This window comes from Bidens hawaiensis, unplaced genomic scaffold, assembly GCF_021521415.1.
Source record: "Bidens hawaiensis isolate Kalapana, Puna unplaced genomic scaffold, B.hawaiensis_p1.1 tig00046137_1, whole genome shotgun sequence".
In the NCBI taxonomy this organism is placed as follows: domain Eukaryota; kingdom Viridiplantae; phylum Streptophyta; class Magnoliopsida; order Asterales; family Asteraceae; genus Bidens; species Bidens hawaiensis.
In genome coordinates, this window is record NW_027498220.1 from 7,179 (window position 1) to 19,346 (window position 12,168).

Here is a 12,168-nt window from a genome sequence, read left to right on the forward strand (position 1 = left end):
ACAATGAGAATCAACGGCGGTGATCACTCCAACAATAGCATCTAAAACCAATGCTTCCATTTCTTCCCCGTATCTATATCTATATAAAATACCAAAACATCCACACCGCTCGTCGGCCGGCCGTGCAGTGCAGTTTCATCCGCCGTCCAAAAAATAAATCAAAAACCAATTCATTCATTAGGGTTTTGATCGATCCGGTTAATTTGATCGATCATCGTCAATAAACAATTTATTTATTCATTCATTACAAAAATGGCGCAGATTCAGGTTCAACCTCCGACGGTATCTGGGCCTAACGGTTTAGCTGCAGCGGCCACAAATGCTAGCGGTGTTGCGGCTGCCGTGGTGGCTGCTGCGGCGGTGGCGGGTGGAAACCAGTCGTTTGTTACGACGTCGCTTTACGTTGGGGATTTGGAAGCAAATGTTACTGATTCGCAGCTGTATGATCTGTTTAATCAGGTTGTACAGGTGGTGTCTGTTAGGGTTTGTAGGGATTTGAGCACGCGAAGGTCGCTTGGTTATGGCTATGTTAATTATAGTAACCCTAATGATGGTTAGTGACTGACTGCATGCATGCATTTGTGTATTTGTATGGGAATATGTTGTTAAAATGGATTAAGGATTATGTTTTTGTTTATAGTTTGTTGATTATTGCATGTAAAACTTTTGCAGCTGCAAGGGCTATTGACGTACTGAATTTTACCGCGGTTAATGGAAAGGCGATTCGCATCATGTATTCTCATAGGGATCCAAGCATTCGCAAAAGTGGAACTGCAAATATATTTATTAAGGTATAATGTTATATTTATCTTCGTTTCCTTTAGGGGCTTGTTCGTATATGCGCGTATAACTTTAACTGAGCAAATGGATAAACACGGAAACTTAAACGAACGAGTTTCCTTGTTCATGTTTGCTCGTGAAGAAACTGAACGTGCTCATGTTCGTTTGTTAATTTTTTAACTTATAAACAAATGTAAGTGAAAACAAACGAAAAGCCACCAACCAACTAAACTTAATGGTGAATATCCAAATTCTAGTCTAAAAAACTCTCATCTTTAAATTTACATCCAACATTTTAGAGATTAACAAAAATATCACTCATTTTAAATAGGACTTAAGTGGCGAAGCTTAGGCTGAGTCATAGGGGTGACCGAAGTCACTGAGGGGTGATCGGGCTCAATACCTATAACTCTATAAGCTTCACCAGTCAAAAGGTTTTGAAGTATATAAATCAAATTGATTTTTAATTAATGTTAGTAATAAGTATATTTTAATGATTATTTAAACAGATGTAGAAGAATGGACATAAGTGAACAAATGTAAATGAACGTAAAAGACATGTGCTTTTGTTTAATTACATGAACAAAAATTTTTGTTCAAATTCGTTCATTTATTAAGTAAACAAATTTTTCACCAACCAGTTCACTTAACGTATCATTTTCTTTATCGTGTGTAGAACTTGGATAAGTCGATCGACAACAAAGCATTACACGACACGTTTTCAACCTTCGGCAACATACTTTCTTGCAAGATAGCTACATACAACACCGGTCAATCAAAAGGTTATGGATTCGTGCAGTTTGACACTGAAGAAGCTGCACAAACCGCAATTGACAAACTTAACGGTATGCTGATTAACGACAAACAAGTCTACGTCGGTCACTTCCTTCGTAAGCAAGAACGTGACTCGTCTTTAAGCAGAGCAAAGTTCAACAATGTGTATGTGAAAAACCTTTCCGATTCAACCACTGATGAAGATTTGAAAAAGACGTTTGGTGAGTATGGAACGATTACAAGTGCGGTTGTTATGCGAGATGCAGATGGGAAATCGAAAGGTTTTGGATTTGTGAACTTTGAGAGTGCGGATGATGCTGCTGTTGCGGTTGAGGGGTTAAATGGTAAAAAGATTGATGATAAAGAGTGGTATGTTGGCAAGGCTCAGAAGAAATCCGAACGCGAACTTGAATTGAAGAGTCGGTTTGAACAGACTGCAAAGGAAGCGGTTGATAAGTTTCAAGGTGTTAATTTGTATGTTAAGAATTTGGATGATACTATTGATGATGATAAGCTTAAGGAGCTGTTCTCTGAGTATGGCACAATCACTTCATGCAAGGTTTGGTTTTGGTTTTTAACTGGTTTTTGGGCTTCATTGACTTTCTTATTGCATTATATATTATGGTTTGACTTGAGATATATTATGTTGTTAATAGGTTATGCGGGATCCTAGTGGAATTAGTAGAGGGTCTGGATTTGTGGCATTTTCGTCTTCTGAAGAGGCTTCTCGAGCTGTAAGCTGATTCATGTTGGTTTATAATATTTTTATATGTATGATACTCTATCTAGGACTGTAAATGATGAGCCGAGCCACGTTGGGCATGGGCCTGAACTCGAAATTAATGAGGTAAAAAGTCGAGCTAGAGCCTAACCCGTAGAAAGCTCAAGCCAGCTCGTGGCTCGTTGAGCCGGCTTGCTAACTTTTTTTACACATATATATAAAAAAAAAGAAATTAAATCTATACGTACATAATACAAAATTTTTGAACTCTAAGAACTTATAACATTTTATGTGTTATTTTTGAAAGATCGAGAGAGAACTTATAAATTTTTTTTACGCATATTGAATCATTGATATATAATAAACAAAAAAAAGCAAAATTTTAACATACGCACAATATAAAGTTATAAAATCAATAACTTATTACATTATATGTATTATTCTTGTTTATTTTCTTTAAGGATCGAGATATAGAATCAAAGTAATATATGCATTATTTTTATATGATATTATTCATATTATATGTTAAAATTTGGGGTTTAATATTAACGAGCCATGAGCCTGGCCAATTAGTCCTGACTCGGGCTTGGCTCATTTACAAACCCAGCTGGCTCCACTCGTTTACAAACAAGCTTTTTTCTAGTTGCAAGCCTTTTAAACATCCCTAAATTGCTATAGGTGAAACTAACATACTTTTTCCTGAAATTTCATATAGCTTTCTGAGATGAATGGGAAGATGATTGTGAGCAAACCGCTTTATGTTGCTCTTGCGCAACGTAAGGAAGAGCGAAGGGCTAGGCTACAGGTATAGTTAAACAGTCTATTAGTTTTTTAAATTAATGACTACAAAAGAATCATATCCATGGTTGTAAAAACTCGAACTAGGCGTCGATTCCTAACGGATTAATTACTAATCCTCACCCCCACCCTTCAACTAGCATCTAGCGATTTGTACAACACTGATCAATCTCGGTATTCCTTAATAATTTTGTTGCCACCAGGCACAGTTTTCACAAATGAGGCCAGTTGCAATGACACCTTCAATTATGGCTCCTCGGATGTCCATGTATCCTCCTGGTGGGCCTGGTATGGGCCAACAATTATTCTATGGTCAAGCTCCCCCTGCTATAATTCCTCCCCAGGTATTTCTTAATTCTTGTAAACATGTTTGTGTTTTTTTTGCATCCTTTTGGTACATTTACTGAATCTTGTTCTGTTTTTTTTACTGTCTTTATTGAATCTTCTTTATGCAGGCTGGATTTGGTTACCAACAGCAATTGGTACCCGGAATGAGGCCAGGTGGCGGTCCAATGCCAAACTTTTTTGTGCCCGTTGTTCAACAAGGGCAACAGGATCAACGCCTTGGCGGGAGGCGTGGAACGGGTCCTGTGCAACAGAATCAGCAGCCTGTTCCAATGATGCAGCATCAGGTATAACACTTACGGTCTGAATTAAAAATTTAAAATGATGAATACGCTTATGATGAATATAATACGCATACTTAACTGTGAGCTACAAATATGGAAAAAAAGCGAATAGTTAGGGGTGTAAACAAGCCAAGATGCTCGTGAGCTACTCGAGATTGGCTCGATAAATGCTCTAATTGAGCTGAGCTTAAACAAGATTAAGCTCGATCCTATCAACATGCTTGTTCATTGGACAAACCTATTATTTGTATACTTTTTATTTGATATACAAAATATATATTGGTATAATTTTTTCAATATAAAGTTATAATAAAAATTAATTAATATATTTTGTTATTTATAATCACTAAACGAGCCTATTATTTATTTACTTTTTATGTGATCTAGTAGATATATTTGTATGATAATAATTATTATATATAAAGTTATGATAAAAATAACTAAATGATATATTTTGTTATTTATATAAAACATTTTTAAAATATACCTAAAAATGAATATAAATATAAATTAATCAACAAATTGTACAAGCCGAACTTGAATTTGAAAAACTACTCATGAGCCAAAGCTCAGTCTTTAGAAATAGGGCTTAAAGCGAGCTTGGCTCGTGAGTAGTTGTTCAAGTCGTTAAAATGAACAATATCTCTATTACAATCAAAATTAGCTAGTGTATATAGTTTGACAATTTGGCCACTAATATTCGATTTTCAGATGGTTCCAAGAGGCCGCATGTACCGTTATCCCGCTAGGGACACAAACGCATCGGCGGGTGTCAGCGGTGGAATGCTTCCAGTACCTTACGACATGGGCGGCATGCTTCCACGTGAACCGCCAATGCCCATCACAGCATTGGCTTCCGCCCTCGCTAACGCTTCACCTGAGCAGCAGAGAACAGTATACATCTCTAAACTAACCAAATTAACAGTTTGACTTTGACTTTGACCTGTGTTGACTTTTTCAGATGCTGGGTGAGAATCTCTACCCGTTGGTTGACCAAGTGGAGCACGAGCACGCGGCTAAGGTGACCGGGATGCTGTTGGAGATGGACCAAACCGAGGTGTTGCATTTGCTCGAGTCACCCGAGGCGTTGAAGGCAAAGGTTGCAGAGGCTATGGAGGTTCTTAGAAATGTGAAACAAGCCAATAGTCCATCGGCTCAGCTTGCTTCACTATCACTCAATGAAAACCTCGTTAGTTAAAGATGATGAGTTTTTATTCATTTATTTTTTTTTTTGAAAGATGGTTAGGAGATTTTGGTATTGCTTTTGCTTGTTTAATAAACGAGTTTTTGTAACCTTCACTTCATTGTTGGTGATGGTTTAATTTTGTTGAATAAAGGAGAACGGTCACATTTTTATTGTCCCTTTTATACGAGTTTGTTACAAGGCAAGTTATTACTTAACGTTTTATTAATGGTAGGGCCGGGTCAACCACTTTAGTCGTCTAAAACAAAAAGTTATCTTGTTTTCACTCCTAACAAATCAAAATGTTGTCATAATTTTTTACAAATACATAAGTAATTCAATTCCTCACACATTGTCAAACCTAATTCAGTTTAAATACCGCTTAAATCATATACATTAATCAAAATCCTCTTTTACAAATGTATCATTATTGATTTTATTTTAAAAATTGGAGGTCTTAGAAACTGATGGCCAAAAGCCATCTCTATTTCACTGTTTCCAAACTGATAGTGACCCAATTCTCGCATGCATAGTGCAGGTAATCCCATTAGTTTTTATATATAGAGGGACACCTAGATCTTACTTTTTTTTACGACAACGTTCTTGTATTTAGGCTACCGCACTCTCCAAATTTGGAGAGTCTTGATGCCTCACTCTGGCCAGACTATGTTGTCTTAACCGGGCTCACGCTGGCTTCAGAGTTTGGCTTGGGCGTTCTCCGGTAAACCATACCGTCGACTGCCACTTGAAATCCGCCATGCCACCACAAGAGCATAACTCTCTAGCGTAACAAACGGTGGGACGAAAACCCGGGTGGGCTCAGGATTCGAACTGACAACCTTTGGACAAAGCCTAGCTCAAATCCTTCATTGCTAATATCCACCCAAAAGTGGCACAAGTGAGATTCGAACTTGAGTCTTCGCTGGAGAACTCACGTCTCCTACCACTAGATCTCACTTACGTGATTGTTATACTTTATTAAATATGTATAAGTAATATGTTACGTTATTGTAGTGATTTTTGAGATATTTGTTTTATTAAGAACTAGTTCTTCTACCCGACGCGTTGCGCCGAGCGGCGTTTAAACCCAGCCGTTGGTAAAACCCGAGGGTTATGACGCTGAGTCGAAGCGAATTCGGTCAGTATCAGTTACGTTCGTTAGGGTATAGACATCGTTGGTAAAGTTTGAGCGTAAGCACAAAAAATTAACTCGTCAAATTAACATATAAAAATATTTGCATATAAAAAAACAAAATATTTAAACGATGTTTATTTGGTTGGCAAACCTGGGCGGTGTAAAATACAATCATTGTCGGTCTCGGGCATTGTGGAAGTAATTCGACACGAATTCGGCCGGGTTTTGATTACGCTCGTTACGGTACTGGAGCTAAACATGAAAAAAATAATAAATATGAAGGTGGACCAATGACCAATGGGTTGGGGGGGGGGGGGTGCGTCGGACGATAAACTTGCGCGTTGGTAAAACCCGAGCGTTGTTAGTCACAGGCGTTGAGGCGGCGAGTCTACTCAAATTTGGTCGATTTCCGTCAACTTCATTATGGTATCGGAACTAAAACAACAACAAAAAAAATTGGCATTTGCTCGGTTTCCCTTACTTTCGTTATAGTAGCTGAACTAAACAAAACACACACAAAAAAGAAAAATCACGGACTAATATGGTGCTGTCAAATATCCTATTTGGGCACTTGCAGCACCAAACTTCTAAATTATATATATTTATAATTATAATTATAATGTATATTCTCGATTAACACGTTCCGCACCAGAAATTGCCCATTAAACAAAATTAAACGAGGGAGGCGGCATGAATTCAATAAAGATTTTATGTTCGATTTTTTGTACTTGTCATGTTTTAATGAAATGCGCTTTTAAACAAATAAATTTTGCTTCCACTAGAGCACTCACAAAGGCACCCGGACTTCGGTCGCTTTAGAAAGGTGAAGGTTGAAAGTTCACACATGTAGCTCTATGTGGGTTAGTCCGTAAACGTTTTGGTTGTGTGAACCTTACATCATTTATTCTTAGAAAAGTAGTGACAAATCCAATAAGCCGACCAGAGTTAAAAAGGACCTCGTCTTTCAACAACGATAATTTGTTTTAACCCAACAAAACTGATGTATCAAATTGAAGAAGAAACACATGTTTTTGGTTTTTAAAATAATTAATTTGATCAAAATACAATTATAAATCTTTGAATTGTTTAGATTAATAATTACACGTGTTATGGTTATTTTATGACTTCAAATGTATAATGTTAGTGTTTTATATTCGAGATAATATACCCTTAATTTTTTTTCATATTCTCCACGAATATTTGTAAAATTACTGTTAACTTGTAAAGGAAATTCATTAAATGTGAACTCAATATCAAATTAGTCTTATTTTGACGGCCAGGTTAGCGAGACATGTAGAATAATAATCAACTTTATAAATATATTTTGGAAGTAACTATAATAAAAGTTAATGATTATAATAGGTTGATTGAAAAAATAAGAAAAAACATTATGATGAGCCGGTTAATTAAGAAAATCAATAATGGTTTGATCGAAGAAAAAAGATATAAAAAAGTATAAAAGAATAAAATAAAATAGAACACCACCTAGTTTTTTTTTGTTTTCATTTTAAATATCATTTTGCTAAATAAATTGTAGCCATGGACTTTTTCTAAAAGAACTCTAGTATTGACTATTGACTGTTAAGGCTGAGGGGTGTGGAGCGCTAGAAAGGGCGCAAGAGGCCAGCCGCTCGCGCCCCGGGGCGCGAGCACCACACCACCGAGGCGCGATAGGGGCGCGAGCACAAAAAAGAGGCGGGCGCAAGGGTGATCGCGGCTGGAAATGGGCGTAAAGTGGGCATTGGGAAGCGTGCTTGACCGTTAGGGCTTTATAAATTGAGCCGTTGGCTCTTAAAGTTTATTAAAAATTTTTTTTTAATAAACTAGTTATATATATATATATATATAGAGAGAGAGAGAGAGAGATACAGTTATATATATATACTTTTGGTAGAGGAAGAAGATGTGATTTCAGAGGAAAAAAGAGGTAGAGCAAGTGATGAAGACTGTCTAGAAGAAGAAGAATGGTGATGATGGAAGTCCATTGAAGGAAGACTGGAGACAGACAGAAGAGATATTTGTTCAAAGGTAGAGACAGGAAGTGAGTGAGATATATAGCAGGATGTGATTTTGGACTATGTGTTATGTTAAGACTTTGTTTGTATAATGTGTGTTTTTTTAGATATTAACGTGTTTTTTTAATTAATGTGTGTTTTTTTAAATAATTTCTTGTTTTTTTAATAATACGTTTTTTTAATACATTTATAAAAAAATAAAAAAATAAACCGCTCGCGCCCCCTCTCGCGCCCCTCCACACCATGGCCCGGGGCGCGAGCACCACTACCAACACCCATCTTATCAAGTTTCTCTCTCTGCCACACGTCACAATATTATTGGCTGGCGCCCCCACTCGCGCCCCCTCTCGCGCCCCCCACACCCCTCAGCCTAAGAAAGTGTTTGAAGATAGGGTAGTGTCGGAGAAGAAGATAATAAAACAAAAATTTGTTTGGTCACGTTGATAAATAACTTTTATTATTATTACTTTTATATTTTCGATATTTTCAAATTTATCCTTGAGATCATTCACATCCCATTTTTCTTTTATGTAAATATAATTTAACAGAAAAAATATATATTTTTTAAAAATTCTTTTATGTTTTAAAACCTTTCACATCTCATTCTCTATCTCTATTTCTATCTTTATTATAATATCATTGTTACGGGGTCTTTGTAAGCGTCCGCGGTCTCTTTTCTAAGTCCCCATGTCCTTTCTTCAAGGACTTTTCCATAGAGATGATCTTGTGAATAGTCTACGTTGAAAAACATAAGGCCAACTTTAATTTGAAAAGCTAAAGGGGCAAAATATGTAAGTTTCTAGAGGTATTTCGTATATTCACTCGCAACCCGTTTAGCCACCCTCAAACACCAAAAGCCGCCTTCTTTAACCTTGTTCCTAAACCCCGAGAATAGCCCGGGAGCTAGATTTATCCATTCGGCTGTTAACTTAACCGTGGCTGATATCCTTACACCCACTGACGTGCCCTTGATTGTTCGGTCGTTCTTCGATCATCACAAAGCTATTAATCACGACGGTCATGAGCAGTAGTTGTTGTCCATAAAAGTGACCGAACTAACCGATGGTATCTTTATCGGTTGCTTGATTAATCATGTGTTAGTCGATGGAACCTCATATTGGCATTTCTTCAACTCCTGGTCAGAAATGTTTAAATCAAGAAGCTTTAACATCTCACGTCCTCCGATTCTGGACAGATGGATTCTGGCAGGGTCCGACCCGATCGTCACCCTCCCGTTTACGCATGAAGATCAATTCATCAACAGACCGGACTGCCCAATGCTAAGAGAAAGGATCTTCCACTTCTCGTCGGATTCACTCTCTAAACTCAAAACAAAAGCAAACTCCGAGTGTAATACAACTAAGATTTCCACTTTACAGTCGTTATCCGCCCTCATGTGGAGGTGCGTGACACGTGCTAGGCGGATAACGGCTGATGGAAACACCAGTTGCTCAATGGCCGTGAGCAACAGAAGCAGGATATCCCCACCAATACCTGAAAACTACTTTGGTAATATGGTTCAGACGTTGAAGGCAACAGCAACGGTCGGGGAGTTGCTTGATCATGGTGTCGGGTGGGCCGCATTGCGGTTGCATGAAACGGTGGTGAGCCACTATGATAAAGTAATTAAGCAAGTGATGGATGCGTGGCTAGAGAGTCCGTTTGTGGTTAACCCGGGTGTGCATTTTGATAGGAGTGGTGTGCATATTGGAAGCTCGCCGAGATTTGATATGTATGGAAACGAATTTGGATTGGGGAAAGCGTTGGCGGTTTTGAGTGGGTATGCTAATAAGTTTGACGGGAAGGTGACGTCGTATCCCGGACGGGAGGGTGGAGGAAGCATAGATCTGGAAGTCTGCTTGTTGCCCGAAAACATGGCGGCTTTTGAAGCCGATGAAGAATTCATAAGTGTTGTTAATGTATAATTCATAAATTGTATGTTTTCCTTTTTAACTTTGTTCTATTTTCCCTAATGAACTTGTTACAAATATTTTTGTATTAAATTAGGCATTTATGATTTCTAGAGGTTTCAACAAAGGAGTTTTATTTTTCATCCCCTAAAGCAACGCGGGGATCTAAATACTAGTTTAAATCAATTATCAATCCTAGGGCTGAAAAAATTTATTAAACGAACTGTATTAACCAACAAAACCTAAATAAACAATACAAACTAAACTGATATTGACGGTGATTTATCAAAACCAAAAAATGCATTTTGGATTCAATATACCTCGTTCCAAAACCTAACCATATTGAACCGTACCAAGCCGCATCAAAACCTAACAGAACGCACAAAAGTGGGAACCAAACCGCACCGACCGTATTTGAATGTTCGATTTTGGATTTATGACACAACTTCATTAATTTGAGCCAATATTGCACTGCCAAATTCTTTAATTTGTGGATAAAAAATATTTTAGCTCAAATTGGTTATCTTTGCACAACTTTTTGTAGGCCGAAACATTCAGTCGCAAATGTAAAACCGAAAACCGACGCATATGTAAAACCGAAAAGCCAAAGCCAATCGGTTTACTTAAACTGAAAATTGTAAATGTCATAATTCATAAGTGGAATATAATCTTAAACAATATCACAGGAGTCGCAGCCAGTGTGCATGAAGACCTGGTTTGAGCCATAATATCCCATCTCACTAAAGTTAACCCTGTTAATTTCAAACCACAAATTCATCAAAAAAAATTAAGTGACCGCAAAACTATTGAGTTAGCAAAGTTACGGGCCTTATATGATTAAACATGATAGACATTGAATGTTAGATATATGCATACCATGTGAATCTAATTCAAGTTATGGAATACTCTAGATTAATTGGTAGAATTGGTTACACCAGAATGTATAATTAGTTAATTGATTGGATTCAGGCTTTCATTGAATGCGACCACAATAAGAAAAATTATAAACAACTATCAAACAATACATAATCAAAATCATAGTAATACAAGTTAGTAGTTACATATTAAGGCTAGAGAAAACAATCGATTCTATCAAAGCTAAAACTCTAGCTATCAAAGCTCATAGACAAATTCACACAAAATTCACAATTGATGATAAAACGATGACTAGAAGCAAGCTGTTTATAGCTCAAGTAGGAAACGCCCTTCGAGAATGACACGTAACGTTTCCTCAGCAAAGGATATCACCATTGGGACGTTGCAGGTTGCAACTTATATTCATTAGCAGAAACCCTTTGTCAATGGTTACTTGCCATTAGCGAAAAATTCTACTTTTTCTTCATCTATGATTAGTTATCTATCATCTATAGCCTGAACGATTAATAGTAAGTTGTTACCACTAGCAAGATGTTTAAGATCTTTGATGATCTTCGGTACGTAGTACCTTCAACTGCTAATTAATATCAACACATGTATACATTTGTAGTAGGGACATCAGTATGATGATTATTATAGTTCCATTAAATGTGAACATGTGCTTTCCGACCACTTTTGGTCCCTACCTCTAATGAAGAAAAAGGCCAAATTTTGCTTCTTGTGGACCAAAGTTGGATTGTTCTTAAAGATTTTAGGCCAAGTGTATAAGAGAAAATTCTGAAAATAGGTTTTTTTAAAAGAGAGATTATGAAAATAGGCTTTGTAAATTTCAAGTTCCAAAAAGAATCCTTCCAAAATCATCGGCTGCGTGACATAAGAAATCCCGTCGATAGTTTTCGCCGGCCAATGAAATTCTGACAAGTGTATATTACCTCACCTACCCCGTGACTTTTCTGTTCAAATCAATCGGCCCACATAGTTTTTGTTTGAAAATCATCTCATATAAAACCATCTCTACGTTAATTTTGATCTTGTTTTCATCTCTTACGTGAGATTTAAAAAAAAAATCGAATTTTGTGTTTTTTTGAAATTCATCTGGTCAGATGAATTTCAAATGAATTTCGTCTTCGGAGATGATTTTCGTAAAAACATGCAGCCAGGTCCGATTATTTATCCTTTTTCTCTATTCTTTTATCAATTCCTCTTGATTACTTGCAAGACTCATAATCTCTAAGATTTTTGCTTGGTTGCTTTCAATTAGAACAATGAAATTTAAGAGAGGTGATTCGATTGAAGTGGTTGATATGGGTCATGGTTTCTTTGGTTCATTTTACGATGGAACCATAA

The 12,168-nt window shown here is 36.9% G+C and overlaps 1 protein-coding gene and 1 pseudogene across 1 annotated transcript; both read left to right on the plus strand.

The window, feature by feature from the left end:
- Positions 1-252: 252 nt before the first annotated feature.
- On the plus strand, positions 253-5,039 carry LOC143596167 (polyadenylate-binding protein 2-like). Its single transcript, XM_077075012.1, has 9 exons — positions 253-553; positions 673-791; positions 1,457-2,113; positions 2,211-2,288; positions 2,991-3,080; positions 3,277-3,417; positions 3,529-3,705; positions 4,414-4,596; positions 4,664-5,039. Exons 1-9 carry the CDS (start codon positions 253-255, stop codon positions 4,898-4,900), a joined length of 1,983 nt encoding a protein of 660 aa, XP_076931127.1. The 3' UTR covers positions 4,901-5,039.
- Positions 5,040-8,722: 3,683 nt separating this feature from the next.
- On the plus strand, positions 8,723-9,977 carry LOC143596166 (putative acetyltransferase At3g50280; annotated as a pseudogene).
- Positions 9,978-12,168: the final 2,191 nt, after the last annotated feature.